We start from the raw sequence: 23,133 nt of genomic DNA, 5'->3' as shown, positions 1-23,133 counted from the left end.
GTGTATTTTGGCTTCTACTAGAAAATGTCTTTGCCTACATTGCTAAGCACTGGTTCTTCTTCTTCATCTTTGTCTCATTGTCTTTGTCTTCTTTATCATTCTTGTCTTAATCTTCTTCATCTTTTTTATCTTTTTTGCCTTCATCTTTGTCTTCCTCATCTTCATCTTATTTGCCTTCATTTTTGTCTTCCTCTTCTAATTATTATCATCATTATCATTATCAACATAATTCAGCAATTTTAGCTTATAAAACTCATCTGTAACACCCATAGGATAAGGTCTGTTGCATTTATATTCTCCTGGGTGAGAAGCAGTGTCAGGTCAACCTTATTTAGTCCCTGCAGGTGTAAGTCACACTTACTTTTGCCTCTTGAAACCCCCCAGCAAGGATAATTACTATCACAGCACCAGAAAAACAGCTGCTTCTTTGGTTAAAGGCTCAATATTTTTGTATTTCCCATAAGACAAAATGCTAGCACTATAATTTCTTCCTGGATAAGTAAAAACCTCCATCTCCTTTTTTTCAGGGCTGTATTTTGATTTTTCCCGGTGCCTCTGAGCCCAGTGGGCAGTGTCGCTTTTTTGGAGTCTGGAGCAGTGACTTCTTCTTGCCTGAACTGATGAATAGTAGGTAAGATAAAATTAGAGCTGGGATGCTAACTTGATGGGAAATCATTCCAGTTTGCAAACCTAAGCTTTACAAATGGTTTGTAGCAACTTTCTGTACCTAGGATATGCAGTTAGCAGGGACGAACCATACTGCTAAACATTCCTGTGAGATGAGAACTTTTTATGATGAAGTCATATCCCGAGGGGTTTATATGTTCTCAGTGCAGGAACACATGTCAGAGCTGATAAGAAATTAAATACTTCCTGGTTAAATCCCCAAAGGAAAACAAAAGCATACTAATCATTCAGTCTTGTACTATTTTGCTGCATAAAGCATCATTTCAGTTGCTCTTGGCTGGAAAGTGAGCCCAAAGGAACATTTTTTCTCAGGAAGGAGATTGCTCCTCATTCCTGGTCCAGCACCTTGAAACAAGCAGTTTGTCTCTCTTTGAAGACACTGGAATGATCTCTAGTCCCGGCCTAGAATCCAGCTTTTCTTACCCCAAGATCTCCAGTTAAAGAGTCATAGTCAATAACACAACTCTTCCACACTCTACATCCAAGGAGGAACAAGCAGAACCCTTCAACCATTTCTGCTCAACCTTCCCAAAAGCAATACCTGGTGAGACAGTGGCGGATAGCTCAGCCCCAAAAATGTTTCTCACATCTTTGAAGCAACTGAAAACAGATAGCTCTTAAATTGTTAGCTTGGATGCAGGACAACAAAGCCCTCTGAAAATACAGATGTGCTCAGCCCTTGATTATCTCTATGTCCCACCGTGAGGGATGATTTAGGGTCGCATCCTTGTCTTGGTGTATGGGACAGTGATGAGGTGGGAAAGATCCTTTGCTGCCGTGTGTTGGGGGACAGGGCACAAAGGGCTCCCTGACACAGGGATCAGGCACGGCTCCGTGAGGCGATGCTGGAAAGCAGCAGTCACAGTCATTCAATAGATCTGTTTTTATTTTTGTAGAAAGGCTTCTTGTTGAAAATGTGTTGTTCTCAGGCATCACAATTCTCCATTGTGACCAATATAAACTCTGGCACATTGTTTTGCGTATTGTATTGAAGGTTAGTAGCTACAGAGCTTGTTTTCACACGGATGAGGAGCCGTCCGAGTTTATGCGTCAGCGTTAAAGGGAGGGCAGGGACAGGAGATGTTATAGTGGGGGTCTGCTACAGACCACTGGACCAGGAAGACTGAGTGGATGAGGCCTTCTATAGACAGACAGAAGCTGCCTCACATTCACAAGCCCTGGTCCTCATGGGGGATTTCAACCACCCCGATATCTGTTGGAGGGACAACACAGCAGGGCATAAGCAAACCAGGAAGTTCCTGGAATGTATTGATGATAATTTCCTCCTCGGAGTGATAGAGGAGCCAATGAGGAGAGGTGCTGTGCTGGACCTTGTTCTCACCAACGAGGGGCTGGTGGGGAATGTGAAGTTGAGCTTCACATTCACTTTGAGCCTTGGTTGCTGTGGCCATGAAATGGTGGAGTTCTAGATCCTCAGGGCAGCAAGGAGGGTGAACAGCAAGCTTGCTACCCTCGACTTGAGGAGAGCTGACTCTGGCCTCTTCAGGGATCTGCTTGGTAGAGTAGCATGGGATAAAGCCCTGAGGGGAAGAGGGGTCCAAGAAAGCTGGTTAATATTCAAGGATTATCTCCTCTGAGCTCAAGAGCAATGCATCCCAACAAAGAGGAAGTCATCATTGTCTCTAAATTGGAGACATGTGGAACTGATGGATGGAGCACTCGGGGGATAAGGAATTGGCCGGGTGGTTGCACTCAAAGAATTGCGGCCAACGGCTCGATGGCCAAGTGGAGAGTGGTGAGAAGTGGCGTTCCTCAGGGGTAGGGCCTGGTGCTGTTTGACATCTTTGCTGGGGACACGGACAGTGGGATCGATGCCCCCTCAGCAAGTTCACCTGTGACCCCGAGCTGCGTGGTGGGGGACACGCTGAGGGCAGGGGGGGCATCCCGAGGGACCTGGGCAGGCTGGAGAGGGGGGCCCGGGCAAACCTCGTGGGGTTCAACAAGGCCAAGGGCAAGGTCCTGCCCAGGGGTCGGGGCGATCCCCAGCACAAACCCAGGCTGGGCCCTCGAGGGGTGGCTGGAGAGCAGCCCCAAGAAGAGGGACTGGGGGGGTTGGTGGGGGGAAAACTGCCCGTGAGGCAGCCCCGTGCGCTTGCAGCCCAGAACCCACCCGTGCCCTGGGCTGCAGCCAGAGCAGGGGGGGCAGCAGGGCCAGGGAGGGGATTCTCCCCCTCTGCTCCGCTCTGGGGAGACCCCCCTGCAGTGCTGGGGCCAGCTCGGGGGCCCCCAACAGCAGAAGGACACGGAGCTGCTCGAGCGGGGCCAGAGGAGGCCACGAAGATGCTGGGGGGGCTGGAGCAGCTCCCCTGGGGGGCCGGGCTGAGAGAGTTGGGGGGGTTCAGCCTGGAGAAGAGAAGGCTCCGGGGAGCCCTTCGAGCGGCCTCGCAGGGCTTAAAGGGGGGACAGGAGAGGTGGGGGGGGACTCTGGATCAGGGGGTGGGGATAGGACGAGGGGTGATGGTTTTACACTGACAGAGGGCAGATTTAGATGAGATCTAAGGCAGAAATTGTTCCCTGTGCAAGGGGTGAGGCGCTGGCCCAGGGTGCCCAGAGCAGCTGTGGCTGCCCCCTCCCTGGAAGGGTTCAAGGCCAGGTTGGACGGGGCTGGGAGCCCCCTGGGCTGGGGGAAGGGGGCCCTGCCCGGGGCAGGGGATGGCACTGGAGGGGCTTTAAGGTCCCTTGTAACCCGAACCAGTCTGTGAGTCTATGATTCTATTGCAAAAATCCTCACGCCAAAACATTTACAACATGATTGGGTTTTAGATGACTTTTGAAGGAATGCTTGGAGAAGAAGGGTAAAGTCTTTGCAGACTGTATTTTCTTTACCAAATCCCAGTATTACTCCCCTCAGCTATTTCTTATGTAAGCTGATTGTGAACTCTAACCTGCTGATTGATTTTCATAGCACTCATCATGTGAAATCCCAACCTGTCCAGAGTACATAGATTAAAGAGTGTGCTTAATCAACAGCAGTCCAAACACCGAGCCCTGGGAATCTAGGGTATCACTTAACTGGTGTATAACTGGTGCAGCGTTTTCTAGTCGTGATCCTCAGGCGTTTACACCATGTTATCAAGATTTGCAGTCTTGTAGGTTGCTCTTTCTAAATAACACTTGGCAGGGCCAAGTGTTTTGTCAACTGGTTGGGCCACCCTCAGCGACTCTCTTCTGCTTCAGGGGAGGTTAACGCTCTCTCCTCGATGGGCAGAGGGAGAATTTACCCGCTTCTCATGAAGAATTGCTCAGTGGCCGCTGAAATGTGTAGCTTCCAAATACTGCTTTTCCTCCTCTTTCGTAGTTATTGTGAAGCTATTTTCTGATACTCACTGCCAAGACCAAACGACTCGCAAGTCAAGAGAAGAGGAAGCGGAGACAGACAAAACCAGGCCGCGAGCAAGGAGCTGCAAGATCTTCCAGGGCCTTGAATCGTAGCTGGAGTTCCAGTTTGGAGGTTTGCCTGGGGACCAGTAAACTCTAGCTCCAGCATTGTGATATCTGCACCCCCAGGGTCCCACGCCCCCCCGCCCAGGGCATCTCACCCAGATCCCCCCAGGAATTTCATCCCCCCCCCCCCAAAGGGCACCGCATCCCCCCCGGGTACCACATCCCCACGCCCAGTACCGCATCATCTCCTGCCAGGAATCGCAGCCCTCCCCAGGATACTGCACCCTGCTGGTCCTGCATCCCCCCTCTCTGGGTACCACATCCTTTTTTTTTCATTTTTTTTATTGCACCCCCCCAAATACAACAAGCCCCCCGGGTATCGCATCACCCCGGCTGCTGCTTGCTCTAGCAGTAGCACATCCCGACCCCCCCCCCCCCCCCCCCGACCCCGCTCCTCTCCCTGGCCATCACATCCCCTCTCCCTCACCTCCTGCTATTGCACCCCCCCCGGGTAATGCACACCCACGCACCCCCACTTCAAATATTTCACCCCACTGATATTGCATCCCTCCCCCAGGTATCTCACCCCCCCCCCCCCCCATCAATAAATCCCCTCTATCCCCTGGCTTTACACTCCCCCGGTTATCTCAACCCCCTCCCCTAGTATTACATCCTCCCCCTCAGGTATCTCAACCCCCCCCCCCACCGCCCCTATCCCCCGGTATTACACCCCCCCGGGTATTGCATCCCTCCCCCGGGTATCTCAACCCCCTCCCCCACTATTACACTTCCCCACCCCCCCAGGTACCTCATTCCGCCCCCCCACCCCCCGGGCAATGAATCCACCCCCCATCCCCCGGTATTACACTCCCCGGGTATTGCATCCCTCCGGGTATTACATCCCCCCACCCCAGGTATTACATCCCCCGCCCCACCCCCCCCACCCCCACCCCCCCCCCCCGCTTACTGCATCCCCCTCCTCCCTCCCCGCGGGCTCCCCATGCCGGCAGGACTCCGCGTCCCTCCCCGGTGGCCCCGGGGCGAAAAGCGAAAGCGAAAGCGAAAGGTGACTCGCAGCCGGGCATGGCCGGCGGCGGGGCAGCTCCGCGGAACCTCCGCGGGAGCGCTGAGCCTCCGCGGGAGCGCTGAGCCCCCCCCGGCCCGGCCCCGCGTCCCATGGCGGGACCGCTGCTGCCGCTGCTGTGCGGTGCCTTCGCCCTCCTGCTGCCCTGGGCCTCCGCCGACACCGGTAAGTGGGACCGCCCCCCCCCCACCCCTGCAACCCCGGGCTCCCCGAGTCGCCGCCGGCTTGTCCATGCCTTCCGTGGGCTGCGTACGCTACACCTCCGGGATGCCCACGCAGTCAGTGGGGTGCCCACGCGGTCAGTGGGGTGTCCACGCTGCTCCTGGGGTGCCCCATGCCCACCCCCAGGATGCCCACGCTGTCCTTGGGGCACCCACGCTGCTCCTGGGGTGCCCCATGCCCACCCCTGGGGATGCCCACGCTGTCTGTGGGGTTCCTGGGGTGCCCCATGCCCACCCCCGGGATGCCCACGCTGTCCTTGGGGTGCCCACGCTGCTCCTGAGGTGCCCCATGCCCACCCCCGGGATGCCCACGCTGTCTGTGGGGTGTCCACGCTGCTCCTGGGGTGCCCCACGCCCACCCTGGGGCACCCATACCCCCCTTGGGGTGCCCTATGCCCACCCCTGGGGCACCCAGTCTGCTTCCCAGGGTGCCTCATGCCCACCCTGGGGCACCCATACTCTCCCCGGGGTGCCCAGTGCCCACCCCTGGGGCACCTACACTGCTCCTGGGGTGCCCCATGCCCACTCCTGGGGCACCTATTCCCTCCCTGGGGTGCCCCATGTCCACCCCCAGGATGCCCACGCTGTCTGTGGGGTGTCCACGCTGCTCCTGGGGTGCCCCACGCCCACCCTGGGGCACCCATACCCCCCTTGGGGTGCCCTATGCCCACCCCTGGGGCACCCAGTCTGCTTCCCAGGGTGCCTCATGCCCACCCTGGGGCACCCATACTCTCCCCGGGGTGCCCAGTGCCCACCCCTGGGGCACCTACACTGCCCCTGGGGTGCCCCATGCCCACTCCTGGGGCACCTATTCCCTCCCTGGGGTGCCCCATGCCCACCCCAGGGCACCCATACCCACCCCAGGGCACCCATACCCTCCCCAGGGTGCCCTGTGCCCACCCCTGGGACACCCACGCTGCTCCTGGGGTGCCCCATGCCCACCCCGGGGCACCCATACCCTCCCCGGGGTGCCCCGTGCCCACTCCTGGGGCACCCATACCCTCCCCGGAGTGCCCATGCCCACCCCTGGGGCACCTACACTGCTCCTGGGGTACCCTATGCCCACCCCTGGGGCACCCACGCATGCCCAGGCTGCACCCCTGCGTTCCCCTTGCCCCTCCCCGGCTGCTCACAGCACCTCCCCACCAGCCTCCAGGGAGCCTGGGGGGGGTGATTTTAAGCTCTGTGCGATGGACCCACAGGAGCTGCAGCACCATGGGATTTCACCCTGGGTGGGCTTTCCACGGGACTGTGGCTTGTCCACGGGCAAGCATCGTGCGTCGCCTCCCCAAACCGCACAGATTCATAGAATCGTTTACGTTGGAAAAGATCTTTAAGATCACCGAGCCCAACCGTTGACCCGACACCAACCCGCGTCCCCACGCGCCACGTCCACGCGTCTTTTAAAGACCAAAAAGGATGGTGGCTCCACCGCCGCCCCGGGCAGCCCCTTCCAGTGCCCGACAGCCCTTTTGGGGGGAAGAAATTGTTCCTCGTATCCAATCTAAACCTTTCTTGGCGCAACTTGAGGCCGTTTCCTCTCGTCCTATCGCTTGTTCCCTGGGAGAAGAGACCGACCCCCCCCTCGCTCCAACCTCCTCTCAGGTAGCTGTACAGAGCCATCAGGGCTCCCCTCAGCCTCCTTCTCTCCAGGCTGAACCCCCCCAGTTCCCTCCTCTGCTCCTCATAAAACTTGTGCTCCAGACCCTTCCCCAGCTCCGTTGCTCTATGGACCCAGCAGCTTCGGGAACAGTCACCATCACGGCTCAGCGTGGATGGGGAGCCGCTGGCGGCAGCAGCAAGACCATTAGGAGAGATTTAAATAGCTGAAAATGTGAGAATTTGGAAAGGATTTCCGTGGAAGCGGAGGAAATCAGGCTGGAAGGGACTGCAAAAATTCAGGGTAGTTTTAGCTCTCTCCTTTTCCCTGGCTCCCATCTGGTGTCGAAGCTGCAGCATCCTAGAAAATGAATTTATTCCTATTTTCAAGCAGCTGGTGGGTACAGCGAGGGCTTTAAACTGACTCTAGTGGGAAAAATAAGGCAGAAGAGCTGCACGTGCTGCCAGGTGCATTCCAGGAACAGCTTAAAAATATCTTGCCCCGAAAGCAATGTCTTCCCACAGCCCCCGTCCCAGACCTGCAGACGATGTTCCTGGTAGTGGTGATGCAATTAGGACTGTTGTTTGGGGCAGAAAACGTGGTTTTCTGAGGTGTTAGAGAAAAAGAATTATTATTTACTGCTTTTCATTCAGCTGGTGGATAACTGAGGAGGTGCCGCAGCCCCTCTGTGCCAGCCGCACCGTCGCATCCCGCAATGCTCGCGCCGGGCATCACGTCTCCTGCCTTCCATCCCTGGCACAGCCAGTCCCTTGGAAATATTTTTCAGTTAAAATGTGAAAAAAGTCGTATTTATTTCTGTGATTTTGGTGCTTCTCATGAACTCTCCGTTCTTGGGCACAGACTTCTGAAATGTCTCTTTTCTCCGCTTTTTATTTTGGGTTTTTTAAACTGTTAGCAGAAAACAAGCGCCGCTCTGGCCCTTTTGCTGATAATTTTCTAGGAAAAACAGCCCAGGTTTTCCCAGCGTGGATTCTCCAGTGTCTAGTTGTGGTTGTGCAACCCCCTGCAGCCCCGTGAAGCTGGAGGGGGACGTCTCTGTGACATGGGACGACAGCACACGGCAGCATCTCCACCCCTGGGACTCACCCCGGCCACGTGCCTGCGTGGTTTTTTTATCCCGATGTGCCAGCACAAGCTCACCCTCGCCGGCATCATTGGACATCGTTGGCAGAGAAAGCCAAAAAAAGCAAAAACGTGAGCTTAATTCATGCAAATGCAACAAAAAACACAACCCAAACCAGAATACTGTGCACGCGTTTCAACTTGGAAATTTAATACCAAGGGGATGATGCAGGGAATTTGGATGGAATTCAGGCAGGCAGAGGGATTTTCCCTGGAAGGCTGGTACCCAGCCCCACGGCTCGTTTGGGAGCTGGGCTAACGATGCAACGGCTCTTCGAGCACGAGGGCTGACACATCAACGGGCAAACTCGAGCGGCAAAGCTCAGAGGGAGCGGAGACAAGCAGAGAGGTGCTTCTGGCCACCCTGGGAGAGTCTTGTGAGCTTTTCCTTGGAAAAATACAGGAAAAAGCCCCAGGGAAATAGAAGACAGATGGTTTTTTTTTCCTGCGTGCAAGTCCCTGGCGGCATCCAGACCCAGGGGATTTTATCAATTTGCTTCAATAAAAAAGCAAATAAGAGAAGGAGAGGCTTGTACTTAGCGCAGCTCTTGCTTGGAAGCAAGAGATTTATCAGGGTTACGGCTCTTCCCAACCATCCGCACTTTCCACCATTTCCAATTCACTACAAAAGGTATAAAAGCAAGCTGAAATCTTGGCCGTGCATCTCCAGGGCTGTTGCAGCACCAGAAACCTGAAGCCGCGAAGATTTTCCTCCCTTTTTCCCCCTTGGCACGTGTTTCATCTCAGCAAATGAACTGAAATCCAGGCAGCGATGGTGCGAGACGACGGGGTCGTGATTCTGGAGAGCGGAGACGCTGGGGCCTTTGCCGCTGAAGGACTTGGGCATTTTTTGGAAGAGGAGATTCTTTTACAGTCAAACCAACTGGGAAAAAAAAAAAAAAAAAAAAAAAAAGCGCTTCAGTGGGATTAAGATGATGAGATCAGGTTGTTTAAAAACTGACAGGCGTAAGCAGGCCTTGCAAGTCCTTGTTTTTCCTGGACGTTTTTGATGCTTCCAGCTGGATTTCCTGCCGTGCTCCCTTCGCAGACACAGCTGTGCGTTGTCTTGGCACTGAAAGGGCTTTTCCTTTATTTTATGGTGCAGCTTCAGGTCTGGTGACGTGCGAGGGTGTTGAAAAAAGGCCCCTGGTGTTTTCCCTGAAACGCTCCTAGAATTTTCGCTACCATCTGGAGGAGGCTGAGAACCGACGTGCTCAGCACACGCGTGGCCACCACACCCCTCGTGTCTGGGCACGGCGGCTGCAGCTCTTTGGGGTGTCCCGATGCCAGGGGACACGGCCTGGGTGCGCTCCAGATCTGAAAGGGAGTAGAACCCCCGCCTTGGGATGTTCCAGGGATCGATAACAAATTGGGGCAGGAGATTTTTAAGATTAAGATTTTTCTCTCCGGGTGTTTTGGGTGACTGGCGGAGCACGTCGCGTTCCCGTCTCCATCCTGTTACATCCTGGAAAGTTTCTGTGATCCCCTCGGGCTAAATTGAGGTGAAATGACAGCAAACGGCCGGTTCAAATGTTTTACTTGTGGTAGAAACAACTTGGAAAAGGACAGTAAGCAAGGGGGTCTCTTCTAGGTCTGTAAGAAAGAAAAGAAAAGAAAGAAAAAGAAAGGAGACAAAAACAGTCAGGTCACCACCCCAGGTTCCAGCGTTGTCTCAGGTCTGGAAATCTCGGGTGGCAGGTGCAGTCGCCTTTTAAGTTCATTTTTTTTTTTTTTCAGCTGATTTGCACACTAGACCGAGAGAGGCAGTTATTCCACGACCTCCTTTCCACGAGAGACGAGGAAAAGGTGGAGCGTGGGTTCCGCGCATGCGTGGAGGGAGAGTGGGGGTGCACCAACCCCCCTCGCCTACTTGAGTCGGTGGTCGTCCTCCCTCACCGCCCTCCCCCCTTTGATTTTTTTTCCTCAATTTTTGCTTCGGTCCATCTGGTGCTGGTGGTTTATCTCTCTTATCAGTTTTTTAACCCCAACATCTGGTTTTGCTCCTTTTGGGCGGTTTTCCCCCTCTTTGAGGTTTATCTAAGGAGTTTGGCAAAACAGCCGCAAGGGAGTGGGGACGTGCATCCTTCCCTACACCCCGCCCTTCCCTGGGCAGCGTTCCTTAGACTGATCCCAAAGGCCACAGCTCGTCCTTGAGGCTTTCTGTGTTGATGAATGTTTGAGGCATGAATTCCTTCCGTTCCTTACGCATCTCCATTGTGCTCCTGTCCCCATCACCGGTGCGTTCCCATCCCTGTTGTGCTCCCATCTCCATCCTGCTCCCGATCCCAGCCCGACCGTGCATCCCTCCATGCCAAATGTGCATCGTCCCGGCTGGGCACCGCTCCGTCCCAGCTGGGCATCGCTCAATCTGTGCCGGGCATCAGTTTATCCATGCTGTGCAACACATCCCGGCCATTCATCGCCTCATCCTGGCTGTGCATTGCTCCATCCTGGCCATGTGTGACATCCCATCCACACATTGCTCCATCCCATCCAAGCGTTGCTCCATCCCATCCATGCCTTGCTCCATCCCATCCATGCCTTGCTCCATCCTGGCCATGTCCTGCTCCATCCTGTCCACGCACTGCTCCATCCTGACCATGCACGACGTCCTGCGCACGCATTGTTCCATCCCATCCATGCATTTCTCTGTCCCATCCACACATTGCTCCATCCTGGCCATGCATTTCTCCATCCTGGCCATGTCCTGCTCCATCCCGTCCATGCATCATTCCGTCCCATCCACATGTTGTTCCATCCCACCCACGCATTTCTCCATTCTGACCATGCATGACATCCTGTCCACGTGTCGCTCCATCCCATCCACATGTTGTTCCATCCCATCCACATGTCGCTCCACCCTGTCCACGCGTTGTTCCATCCCATCCATGCCTTGCTCCATCCTGGTCATGTCCTGCTCCATCCCATCCATGCATTTCTCTGTCCCATCCACGCGTTGTTCCATCCTGTCCACGCACTTCTCCATCCTGACCATGCATGACAACCTGTCCACATGTCGTTCCATCCCGTCCACGCGTCGCTCCGCCCCATCCACATGTTGTTGCATCCCACCCATGCATTACTCCATCCTGGCCATGTCCTGCTCCATCCCGTCCACGCATCACTCCGTCCCATCCACCTGTTGTTCCATCCCATCCACGCATTTCTCCATCCTGACCATGCATGACATCCTGTCCACATGTTGTTCCATCCCATCCACGTGTCGCTCCATCCCGTCCACACGTTGCTCCATCCCATCCATGCCTTGCTCCATCCTGGTCATGTCCTGCTCCATCCCATCCATGCATTTCTCTGTCCCATCCACGTGTTGTTCCATCCTGTCCATGCATCACTCCGTCCCATCCCGTCCACGCACTTCTCCATCCTGACCATGCATGACAACCTGTCCACATGTCGTTCCATCCCGTCCACGCGTCGCTCCGCCCCATCCACATGTTGTTCCATCCCACCCATGCATTTCTCCATCCTGGCCATGTCCTGCTCCATCCCGTCCACGCATCACTCTGTCCCATCCACCTGTTGTTCCATCCCACCCACGCATTTCTCCATCCTGACCATGCATGACATCCTGTCCATGTGTTGTTCCATCCCATCCGCGTGTCGCTCCGTCCTGTCCATTCATTTCTCCGTCCCGTCCACGCGTCGCCCCGTCCCGGCCCCCCATGACATCCCGGCCATGCATTGCTCCATCTCAGCCGTTCATCGTTCCCCCGTCCATCGCTCCATCCAGCCCGTATGTTGCTTCCCCCCCCCCCCGCTGTGTGCAGCCCCTCCATCCCGGCGCTGGAGCCTCACAGCGGCTCGCGTCGGGGGAGAGGAGCCGGCAGCAGCCGGGGTGACGGCTCAGCCGTCCCCACGCTGCGGCAGGGCTCCAGGTGAGGGCACGGTTTTGGGGCAACTAAAACTTTCTCCATTGCACCAGAGAAAAGAAGTGAAATTGTAACATGTGAAACCGACCTCAAATCAAGGCAAAAGGGGAAGCACGAGGCCTTTTGGGGATAAGAAAAGCCGTAACTCCCAGCCCATCACTGCCCCATTGCCCGGCCACGTGATGCTGAGGTTTCAGGCGCCGCCGGGGCCGTGGGTGCAGCCTCTGGCAGGGGAAAAAACCCCGGGAAGTGGCTGGAGGACTCACACGGCGCTTGGAACTTTTTTCAAATCCAGCTGCAAAATAAAAGGAGGGGGCAAAAAAAAACTAAAAAAAAAAAAAGGCGGCGGCGAGCGCAGCCGAACTCCAGCAGTGGGGGTCAGGATGCAGCCGGAGCCGCTCGCTGCAGGGCAGGGAGCGGGGAATGAAAATCTGCAAAATGTCTTTAGCGACCGGAGGAGCTGCTAAAAGTGACCGCAAGACGAGCTGGAAATGGAGCTTTCCCCTTTCCCCAGCCCTCCCGCTCAGGCAGAGCTGTCTCACCGCTCAATTTTTGCGGGCAGGATGAGGCTTTCCCAGCCCCGATCCCCCCGTTCCCACCCCCAGGCAGGATTTGACCCTCTTGGGTGCCACTTGGCACGGCAAGCTGAGGCCAGAGGGTGCTTAATCTCCCTTTTTGTGATCTCCACCTCTGTTGTTTTTTTTTTTGTTTTGTTTTTTTTTTTTTTTTTTTGTTTTTTTTTTTTTGTTTTTTTTTTATTTTTTTAATCCCCCTCCCAGCGCCAGCGCGATGCAGCCACCCCAAGGACGTGGCCAACGCTCACATCGACGCCGGCGACAACCTGTTGCTCAACACCCGCCTGCGCTACACCTGCAACCCGGGCTACAAGCGCAAAGCCGGCACCTCCAGCCTCATCCAGTGCATCCTCCGCGACGGCTCCGCCGAGCCCGACTGGACCCCCATCACATTGCAATGCATCCGTAAGCCCTCGCTCGGCGGCCGGGACGCGCTGGGGGACAGGGGAGGAGGCGGGGGGGGACACACACACACACACACACGCCTCCATCCCCGGAGGACGGGGGGGTGGCGTGGGCGCCGCCGTTGATGACGTCTCCGCGTTGTGTCTTCCCGAAGGGGACCCGGCTCTACCTCCGCAACCCCCCAGCCCCGAGCTCCCGACCGTGCCGCGCGCCCCCAGGACGACCCAGAGGGGTGAGGAAGGGGCAAAGGCAGCCCGTGGAGGAAGGGGGTGGGTGGGGGGTGGATTTAAGGCCACCGTGACCAGGATCGCGACAAAACCGCAACCACCGCTGGGTGGGAAGCGAATTCTTTCAACGGCGTGATTAAATTAATTCCACCGGGGGGGGGGTGGGGGGGGTGGGTGGAAATTAAGCCGTTTCGTAGCTGCTGGATGAGCTGTCTGGTCCCTGCTGCCAACTGCCCGAAGCGGGCACGAGCCTGAGCACCAAAATAACAGCACCGTGCCTGACCACAACCTTAAATTAAAAGGTTTTTACACCGTTTTTTCGGCAAAATAACAGCACCGTGCCTGACCACAACCTTAAATTAAAAGGTTTTTACACCGTTTTTCGGCAAAATAACAGCACCGTGCCTGACCACAACCTTAAATTAAAAGGTTTTTACACCGTTTTTCGGCAAAATAACAGCACCGTGCCTGACCACAACCTTAAATTAAAAGGTTTTTACACCGTTTTTCGGCAAAATAACAGCACCGTGCCTGACCACAACCTTAAATTAAAAGGTTTTTACACCGTTTTTCGGCAAAATAACAGCACCGTGCCTGACCACAACCTTAAATTAAAAGGTTTTTACACCGTTTTTCGGCAAAATCACAGCACCGTGCCTGACCACAACCTTAAATTAAAAGGTTTTTACACCGTTTTTCGGCAAAATCACAGCACCGTGCCTGACCACAACCTTAAATTAAAAGGTTTTTACACCGTTTTTCGGCAAAATCACAGCACCGTGCCTGACCACAACCTTAAATTAAAAGGTTTTTACACCGTTTTTCGGCAAAATAACAGCACCGTGCCTGACCACAACTTTAAATTAAAAGGTTTTTACACCGTTTTTCGGCAAAATAACAGCACCGTGCCTGACCACAACCTTAAATGAAAAGGTTTTTACACCGTTTTTCGGCAAAATAACAGCACCGTGCCTGACCACAACCTTAAATGAAAAGGTTTTTACACCGTTTTTCGGCAAAATAACAGCACCGTGCCTGACCACAACCTTAAATGAAAAGGTTTTTACACCGTTTTTCGGCAAAATAACAGCACCGTGCCTGACCACAACCTTAAATGAAAAGGTTTTTACACCGTTTTTCGGCAAAATAACAGCACCGTGCCTGACCACAACCTTAAATGAAAAGGTTTTTACACCGTTTTTCGGCAAAATAACAGCACCGTGCCTGACCACAACCTTAAATGAAAAGGTTTTTACACCGTTTTTCGGCAAAATAACAGCACCGTGCCTGACCACAACCTTAAATGAAAAGGTTTTTACACCGTTTTTCGGCAAAATAACAGCACCGTGCCTGACCACAACCTTAAATGAAAAGGTTTTTACACCGTTTTTCGGCAAAATAACAGCACCGTGCCTGACCACAACCTTAAATGAAAAGGTTTTTACACCGTTTTTCGGCAAAATAACAGCACCGTGCCTGACCACAACCTTAAATTAAAAGGTTTTTACACCGTTTCTCGGCAAAATAACAGCACCGTGCCTGACCACAACCTTAAATTAAAAGGTTTTTACACCGTTTTTCGGCAAAATAACAGCACCGTGCCTGACCACAACCTTAAATTAAAAGGTTTTTACACCATTTTTCCGCAGCGGGAAGCCCCGATGCCAGCCCGACCTCCAGCCCTTCTCCAGCAGCGACGCCCGGGCTGCCCGGAGCTGCCAACCGGTCACTCGTGCCACCAGCCCCGGCTGAGCCAGCACCGGTGACACCCACGCCACCAGAGCTACTCCCACCCCTGGAGCCATCCTCACTGGGAGAGGTGACAGCCCCGGGGAAAGCTCTGGGGACAACCTCGCTGCCCACCGCCCCTACGGACCACGCTGCAGGTCAGGCCGCCTCTCCCACCCACGGGGCCGGTTTCAACAAGCAAAAGGCTCTTTTCCTTTTTAAATACGTTTTCCCCTTGTTTCCAACGCCCTTTTTAGTGTGGGTCACCCCCAGCCTCCCTGCCTTTCCAGCTTAAAAAAAAAAATAATCATCTCCATTTCTCTCTTCTTTCCCAGTTTCCATCCAGACCCTGGCCTCTTCCATTGGTAAGACGGGCAAAAAGCTTATTTTGGCAAGCAGGGGGTTGTTTTCGCCATTTTTTTAGCCTCAAAGCTCACCTCGGGGAGGGTTATGCCGTGGTTTCTGGCAGTGCCTCCAAGGGAGGAAGGATGCAGCACCCGAATTTCTTCCCGGGGTGGGGAGGGCGCCGTGCGAGCGCGCACAAAGCGGTTTGGGCTCTCTGCCGAGGCTTGGAAGATGCCGGTGACGAGCTGCGTCTCTCCCGCAGGCCTCCCGGTGCTGGTGGTCGCCGGCGTCGTGGCCTGCTGCTGCTGGAGGATGAAAACGTAAGCGCGTTGAGCCCCGCCAGGTTTTCCCAGCCTGGTGAGGGGTTGTCCTCGGTCTCTGTGCTTTCCGGAACGCCGGGGAAAATCGGTTTGGGTGCCACTGATGCTCCTCTCTCCCCTCCGCAGGCGTGCGGGACGGGATTACGCGGTGGTGGCCATCCCCATGGCCGCTCCCGTTGCTGAGAATGAGATGTCGCCGCCCGGTGTTTTCCCCACGGGCTGAGCACCCACCGCCGGGCAACTCGGTGCACCCGCCAGCCCGGAGGATGCTCGGGGCTCCGAGGGAAAGCCGGATCCTTCCCCGAGCGGCAGCGGCGCGTGGCAGAGCGGGTTCCCCAGCCGCCTTCCTCACGGAGCATCTTCACCCCGGGGACACACGGCCGCTCTTCCCAGCCCGACCAAGCGACTCGCACGGGTGAGACCGCTCCAGCACCCCAAAGGTGGGCGGGTTGGCCCAGCCCTGCGGCGGAACGGTGGGTGGGTGAAGCGCCACGAGCGCCCAGGGGCGACGGGGAGGTGCTGGGTGGGAGCCAGGATTCGGAGGAGGTGCCGGCGGATGGTAAAAAGCAGGATGGGGAGCCGGGGGGGGGGCGCCTGCTCTTTGTGGCTGACCCCGAAATCACCACCCCAAACCCCCAGAGAGCAGCGCCGAGCTTCCCCCTGCCCCGTCCTCACCCCTTCCCCGCTCCCTTTCAGCCGTTCGCCGGCGAGCCCGCCACCGCAGCGGAGGGTGCCGGCGCCGTCCCGCCGCCGCGCTCGGCCCTCGCGCCGCGGCTCAGGGATCCTTCAGAGGCATTTTCAGCGCCGACCCCGGGTGCCCGTCAGCTCCGGCCGCTCGCGGGCAACCACAAGCAGGAGCGATTTCTCTACAGGCACGACCAAAGCCTGAAGGCAATAACACCACTTCGGAGATATTTTCCTTTGCGTGTTTTCCCTTCACCCATCATCCGTCGTTATCCACTCGTTTCCCCCTCGCTCCAGAACAGGCGGCTTTATCCTGACGCTGTTTTATGTATAGATGTGTATATACTGTATATAAAATAATACACACGCAGCGGTTGGTTTTTTTGGTCTGGTCGGCAGCCGCGATGGTGGGGGGTGGCAGCGGGGACAGACGGGAGCTGGGGGTGGGGTGAAACCCATCTCCGCGGCGGGCGCCGGCAGTGCCGTGCTCCAGAGGCGAAGGGAAGGTGGCAGCTGGGCGGCGAAAGGATTTTTAGCGGGCGGCCGGAAAGCGGAAGGTGCTTAACAAATGGATTTCCCCGCTTCTTTCCTCGCTGCTGTGTCTTGTGCTCCTGTTTTGTGTCGCTGCTCCGGAGCGGGAGGAAGCGGCACTTTGGATGTGGGACGGACCGAACGCTCCGGCGTTGGAGCCGCTTCTCCCCAGCTCATCCCAGGGACGGTTGGAAAACGGGCGAGGCTGGAAGGGCTGGTTGGATGCAACGTCTGTGCCGAGCTTCGGGGTTCCATCCAACCTCCAGGTCCGGGGTGAGCGGCTGCCTGCGTTTCGGGGGAGCGGAACGGGGGAAACCTTTCTGGAGTCGGCGTTTCGAAAGCAAAAGGAGAACCAGCAAAAGGAGCTACCGTTCCGTGAATAACGACGGGAATCAACAGGATGCACGAGCTTCCTCCAGCAGGCACGGCTCTGGGGGCCGTGTCCAAGAGCAGGTCTCTTCCAAAATCGGGTTCAGTTTTGACGTCCGCGGGACACGGGCTCTGGTACAACCTCCACAGCGTCTTCAGATGGCAAACGTAAGCCACCATCTGATTTACAAGAGCATCGCGCTGCTCGCGCCGCTGCTGCTGGGATGGTTGGGAAATAAATGCAACCCAAGATGACTTCTTAAGAGAAGGGAAGAGAAAAAAAAGAAAGCGCTAAGGAAATGCTCTCCAGTTTGTCTCTGAGCTAGACTGAAACCAAACCAAAGCAGTTCTTCAGACGCTGTCTCTCTTCCCTGATGATTTGCTGGAGGGAAAAGGGAAACAGAATCTGGGGAAACCCCATGGCTACAAGTAAGGAAAACTAATTCAGCTGGGAGAGATTAATGACTTCTCCCAGAGCTGATAGTAAAAAGTCCATTTTCTGGCAATAGAGTGTTTCTTTGGGTACTCTCCAGTGTTGCCTTTCCACTTCTGGTGGATCAGAGGGATTTCACCAATACATGATGTAACAGAATAGGCAGGAATATCCCGGTAGTTTGGTCACTGGAAGTGTTTTCCTGGTGACAGTGGTAATGGAGGGGTAATGCTTAAAAAAAAAAAAAAAAAGAACCAACCGTCCCGTCCGATACGGTTTCTATAGTGCATATTGTTCTGTGCGGCGATGCGGCGCAGGCCACACCGACCAGCTCTTGGAGGGCAAGGCAAAGCCGGAGAAAAGATCTCGCACCTCCCTGCAGAGAGCCTGGCCAGTTCCTCTTGGAGTTGCTTGGAAATCCTGCTCCAACCTCCACCCGATTTTGGAGCTGGGATGTGACAACAGGCCTCGTCCCGTCCCCCGGGACGGTTCCGGGGTGCAGCCGGGGCTCTGGGGAGGCTTCGTTAGGGCTGGATGGGCTGTTCCTGAAGCGCCGGGGAAAAGGCGAGCGGTGTGAGAGAGCCGAAGCGCTGCTGCGCGCAAGCGCGGCAAAGGTAGCCGCCTGCATCCCTGGTGCCGTTGCTCTGCGGGTGAAGAGAGGAGATTTGAGAGAAGAGAAGGGTTGGAGGAAGGCTTCCAGCCTCAGACACAATCCCCTCGCGTCCAGGGAAGAGAGCAACGATGCGCCCGAAGCATCTCCTGCCACCTCCCTTGCAGGGAAATCCCTTATGGGACAGCTTGTTTAATAGCTGCACCAACCAAAACGTCCCTGTGCAGGTCTTGGCTGGGGAAGGACGAGGCTTTGCCCGTCTCTGTCCTTGTGTCCCCAGCCGATAGGTCGGAGCCATCTGCTCCCTCCTGTCCTGGCCACGGAGCTCCACTGATTTATTGCGTGCTGAGTGGGGGAGCTTGGCTTTCCCTGCACCCTCCGGGCAAGGATCCAGCCCAGAGCCAGAAGGTGGGATCAAAGGGGAAACTGGATCCAAAAGTTGGATTGTCACTGGGGCGAGGGGTGCTCTGCTAAGCTCAGATGGGTGCCCCGAGGCCTTTGCAGAGGCTCCAAGAGTCAGACGCGGGATGTGACACAACCAAACCCCCAAACGGGCCCTACCTGAGACCACAATTAATCTCAGAAGAGAGGTTAAGGCTCGATCTGTGGGAACTGCAACACCACCCCGACTCATTCGGTGGGGAGGTCACCCCCGCTTAGGAGCCGGGGCTGTGAGTAGAAGCAAAGGGCCGGGTTGCTGTGGGCATGAGATCCAGCTCTGGGACGTTCCCTGCTCGCTTCCACTGAAGTTCAACACTCGGGTTGTCCCTCCCCGGGGCAATAGCTCAGAACAGTCACACACCACAACCACCCCGTAAGCGACCGGAGTGGCTCGGGAAGGCTCCCGATTCCGAAATGGGATCTCAAAAGCCCAGGGAAGGGACGTACGTGAGTCAAAGGGAGCTTCTTCACAACCAGCCGGGAGCTGGATTGCAGAGTTGCTGTACACTGTGGCACAGAACAAACCACAGCTGCTCCGTCCTTTGCAGCCTCGCTCATCAGCTCCACCCGAAGAAAATGCTCCTAAGAAACAAGGAGGGGAAAAATAAACAAAAACAAAACCAAAAAAGGAACAACGCTCAGAGGGAGCTGAGATACCGGAATAGGTTGTTTCATATATTTTTAACCCCCTGGGAAGTGACTTGCAACATGATGCGTTTTTTAAAAAACAAAACAAAACAAAAAACCTCCAAACCCCTGGTGACAACAAAAATCAAGCAGAAACCAGCAGCTGCTCACGAGGAAGTGAAGTAAGAGCTGGCAACCTCTGCAGACAGAGAAAAGGGAACCTACACGCTTGCACTGAGACAAGAAATGGAGACCTGTGGAAGACAACACCCAAACACAAGGACTGGGAAAAAAAAAAACCGCTGCAACCTTGTGTCTTGCTACAGAAATCGTGGTACAAAGCAGCGTGAACCCAGGAAAAAATGTGACCTCAGCTATTTTAGTCTATGGCAGCAGGAGCCAGGGCATAGCCCGCACTCAGCATGAATCTCAGGATCAGGGTGAATCTTATGACGATCTTTTATGCTTCTCTGCCACGCACCCTCCCTCCAAACATAAATCAGAGCCCAGCAGATTTTATGGGTAGCGGTGCTGACTCTCTTGGCTTTTTTTTTTTTAAATTGGCAGCTGCCCATCCCGCCCGAGACGTCATCCCTTACAGAGCTGGCCCCAGACTCCCAATCCCGCCGGGACAGCGGCGTGTCTGGGCGTCTGCCCTCCCTGGCTGGCTGCTCTGCCCCCGGCGAGCGCTGGCGCATCCCGCTGAGGAACTGCTGCAGCTCCCAGGCAGGGCTGCTCAGCCAGACCACACGCGACGACGGCCTGGCTTTGCTGCAGCGTGCTACCCAGCGCAGGTATCGGGGCCTTAAATTGCCCCAACTCGAGGATTTGCTTACCTTGGAAAGATTTCACTTACCCCAGCCAACGCTAGAAGGTATTCCAGGGACTTTGACATCAGCAAACACTTCTTTGCGCGTGTCACTGCTACGTAGAGCAGATTCCATTCATCCTCAGGATACAAGCCTAAGTTGGAGGAAACATCACCCGTAGTTTTAGAGAAGAAGAATGAACAGCTCTGCCATCCCTCTTAATGCTTCAGCAAGTATTTCTAGAAGGTGCTTCTCTGGCAGAGCAGCCCAGCTGCGCAGCACCCTCCCGCGCTGGCCGTGCAGCTCCTGACGCCACCGACAGCTCCTGCCTCCTTTTCCACGTTCCCCCCTCCACGCAAAGGCAGAACTCTACGTGCCCAGAGAAGCAGCTCACTGCTACATTTTCTTCCACCTCCCGGGCACAGGCTTGGCACTGGAGGACTTTCTCATGCTCTAGATTTCACTCTGCAAGCTCCTCTCTGCTCACTGGGAAGAGACCGGCTGTCCTGGGTTGAGTGAGTGGTGGAGTTTTTTGGTGGCAGGGGAGGGGGCTATCGGGGTGGCCCCCTGTGAGAAGCTTCTCAAAGCTCCCCCAGCTCCAAGTCAGCTCCACTTCTGTTTGGAAACTGAGCCCATCAGCTGCACCTCTGCGATAATGTATTTAAGAAGGGACGTGGTGACGAGCAGGGGGACTTGTGAGGAGGAGTTGCTGCAGCTGAGTGAACACCAAGGTCAGTGGAGGAACGGAGGGAGAAAGGAGGGGGGAGGTGTGCCGGAGCAGAGACCCCCCTGTATCCTGTGGGGAGACGGCAGGGCGGCCCCCCCTGCCACCCATGGAGATCTACGGTGGAGCAGACATTGATTTGTGGCCTGTGGCTTCTGCTGGGTATAATCAAGGTGCTGTGCCCGAAGAAGGCCGGGGTCTCATGGGAAAAGGCAGCCCCGCTGCTGTAATTCAGTGCTGGGAGGATTGCAGCATGCGGGGGAGTCCCACGCCGGAGCAGCTCGGGAAGGGCTGCAGCCGTGGGAGGGAATCCAGTCGGAGGAAGTTAGTGACCCACGACGGAGCAGTGTGGGGAACGCTGCGGCCCGTGGGAGGGACTCATGTCAGAGAAAGTTTGTGGAGGACTGTCTCCTGTGAGAGGGGGACCACGATGGAGCAGGGGGAACAAGTTCCGGACACTCCCCTCACCGAAGATAAGGGAAGTGGCAGTGCTGACTGCACCCCCCATTCCCTGCCCCTGCGCCACTGGGGGAGGAGGTAGAGATATCGGGAGCAGAGCTGAGCCCGGGAAGGAGGGAGGGGTGGGGGGAAGGTGTTCTCAAGATGTGGCAATGCTTCTCACTGTCCTACTCTGTTATGCGTTGTTAGTGTCTGTAATAAATGTATGTTCTTTGTTTCTTCCCCTAACGAGTCTGCCTTTTGCTCGTGATCATAAAGGGGGATTTTTCCCCATCCCAGTCCTATCTGGAACCCCAAGCCTGGCTCTCTGTCCCTTCTCATTGCCGGAGAAGAAGGGAGAGAGAGCTGCTGCACTGTGTTTGGCTGCCAACCAGGCTCAAACTATGACACCGGCTCCTCCAAAGCACGAACGGCGGCCCCTAAGCAAAGCAGTGTCTTTCCCAAGCGCGGCGTTGGTCTTTCCCTTTTGCTAGATGGCTACCAACTCAACTGCAGGAATATTCCCCAGCCCCTATCTCGCTGTGAAGGAAACAAGATCAAGAATCAGGAGGACAAAGCACTTGCCACCACCGAGAAGCACGGGCTCGCAGGACACGTGCTGGCAGCGCGTTTTGCTTTCCCACTTTCAGATCAGGATGGGTTCCGCGCAGAGCCGTTCCCTCACCGGTATTGAAGTTAATTCTTCTCTGGTAATCGCTGCTGAGACCTGGTACTTTCACAAAGTCATCTGCAATCAGCACTGTGTCAAACTCCAGACCTTTGGCTTGATGGACAGTGCCTATTACGTAATCTGTAACCCGTGCACGTGGGGAACAAGAAGGAAAATAGATCAGTCATCACAGCAATAATGGTATTTTTAATTTCCTGAGGTGCCAAGTCAGATGAAATTACTTCATTCTGCACTCATTTCACTTCTCCCCAAATAAAAATCAGAAGCAAAAGCACGTCTATTAGGAATCTAGACTGCTGAGGACAACTTCCCTGCCAAGGAAAATGCCTGCTTGTCTGCAGCCCTGACTCCCAAACAGGAATGCTCTTTATTTGATGATTTTTTTTTTTTTTTACTCAATTTCTTTGTCCCCTCCCCGAATTTTAGTCAGCAAATGGCAGGGCAACTCCAACAGGAATCCCAAAAAGCAAGATAAAGTCCTAGGGTTTTCCAACTGCAGGAAATACTGTGTTCAAAGATTTATTTGCCTCTAGCAAAGCCACATTAAGCAATCCCTTGCTGGCAGATTCGCTGCACTGAACTCCACCTGGAGTCCCAGATGTACCCCAAAAGCTGCTGTTCAACTCCCTTTCTCCCTAAAAGACAGATTTAATCCAAATTTAGCCTTTTTGCGGAACGAGGTGGATTCAGCACTGAAGCTGGATTGACAAAAGACTTGAATTAGTTCCTCTATCCAAGACACAGCTTGGCTTTACCTGCCAGAGCTGCTTGTGACACGTGGCTGCTCTCGATCTTCTGCACCAGCTCAGGGATCCGCTCTTTGTGTTTCTCCACTATCGCAATCTTCACTTCCAGCTCTTTGTCATCGATGCGCTCTGCATATTCCCTTAAACCGAGGTAACCCCAAGTGTCTTCCCATTTTTTGATAAAGGAGTCATTTATAACAAGGTTTGCTGAAAGAGCAAGTAGCAGATGCCATGAGTTTATTTGACAGACACCTATAATGGCATTTTTAAATTCTAATCAAATTTCAGAGTAAGTACTAGGGAAGGCAAGTGTGGGGCCGTAGATGGGTTGCCACTGTGGGATGCACTCCTCGCTCTGTGATGGGTGATTTTCACTCAGGATTTTCTCTTTACTGAAGCA

General features: G+C 54.9%; 3 protein-coding genes and 1 long non-coding RNA gene across 12 annotated transcripts in view; 1 reads left to right on the top strand and 3 right to left on the bottom strand.

Annotated features, from left to right (window-relative positions):
* The first annotated feature begins 5,168 nt into the window (after positions 1–5,168).
* Positions 5,169–17,477, top strand: IL15RA (interleukin 15 receptor subunit alpha). Of its 2 annotated transcripts, XM_042792044.1 has the most exons (8): positions 5,169–5,341; positions 12,810–13,010; positions 13,165–13,242; positions 14,887–15,123; positions 15,301–15,330; positions 15,573–15,630; positions 15,757–16,070; positions 16,327–17,477. In XM_042792044.1, exons 1-7 carry the CDS (start codon positions 5,269–5,271, stop codon positions 15,851–15,853), a joined length of 774 nt encoding a protein of 257 aa, XP_042647978.1. In that variant the 5' UTR covers positions 5,169–5,268; the 3' UTR covers positions 15,854–16,070; positions 16,327–17,477. The 2 variants fall into 2 exon arrangements, with proteins under 2 accessions (XP_042647978.1, XP_042647979.1); XM_042792045.1 differs by lacking the exons at positions 13,165–13,242; positions 16,327–17,477 and having other exon boundaries at positions 15,757–15,853.
* Positions 9,661–12,795, bottom strand: LOC116960116 (bifunctional endo-1,4-beta-xylanase XylA-like). Of its 7 annotated transcripts, XM_042792043.1 has the most exons (5): positions 11,759–12,795; positions 11,574–11,677; positions 11,270–11,466; positions 10,942–11,143; positions 9,661–10,797 (listed from the first exon to the last, which is right to left on the bottom strand). In XM_042792043.1, the coding sequence occupies exons 2-5, from the start codon at positions 11,645–11,647 to the stop codon at positions 10,557–10,559; spliced, it is 714 nt and encodes a 237-aa protein (XP_042647977.1). In that variant the 5' UTR covers positions 11,648–11,677; positions 11,759–12,795; the 3' UTR covers positions 9,661–10,556. The 7 variants fall into 7 exon arrangements, with proteins under 7 accessions (XP_042647977.1, XP_042647976.1, XP_042647973.1 ...); XM_042792042.1 differs by having other exon boundaries at positions 9,661–10,804; positions 10,949–11,143; positions 11,574–12,795; XM_042792039.1 differs by having other exon boundaries at positions 9,661–10,700; positions 10,845–12,795.
* LOC122153383 lies at positions 9,661–15,574 on the bottom strand. The gene is made up of 2 exons (XR_006165276.1): positions 15,403–15,574; positions 9,661–9,733 (listed from the first exon to the last, which is right to left on the bottom strand). It is a non-coding gene; the product is annotated as an uncharacterized LOC122153383 (long non-coding RNA).
* Positions 17,478–17,512: 35 nt separating the features above from the next.
* Positions 17,513–23,133, bottom strand: part of FBH1 (F-box DNA helicase 1) — a 30,661-nt gene continuing 25,040 nt past the window's right edge. For both annotated transcript variants that reach the window (XM_032986762.2, XM_032986763.2), the window contains 5 exons: positions 22,743–22,940; positions 21,982–22,107; positions 20,182–20,288; positions 19,146–19,280; positions 17,513–18,291 (listed from right to left, as the gene is read on the bottom strand). In XM_032986762.2, coding sequence (XP_032842653.2) covers positions 18,172–18,291; positions 19,146–19,280; positions 20,182–20,288; positions 21,982–22,107; positions 22,743–22,940 — 686 coding nt within the window. In that variant the 3' untranslated portion in view covers positions 17,513–18,171. The remainder of the gene's footprint in view (positions 18,292–19,145; positions 19,281–20,181; positions 20,289–21,981; positions 22,108–22,742; positions 22,941–23,133) is intronic.

Source organism: Tyto alba, unplaced genomic scaffold, assembly GCF_018691265.1.
Source record: "Tyto alba isolate M040663 unplaced genomic scaffold, T.alba_DEE_v4.0 Super-Scaffold_2, whole genome shotgun sequence".
Taxonomy (NCBI): Eukaryota; Metazoa; Chordata; class Aves; order Strigiformes; family Tytonidae; genus Tyto; species Tyto alba.
This window is presented reverse-complemented; position numbering and strand designations above follow the sequence as displayed.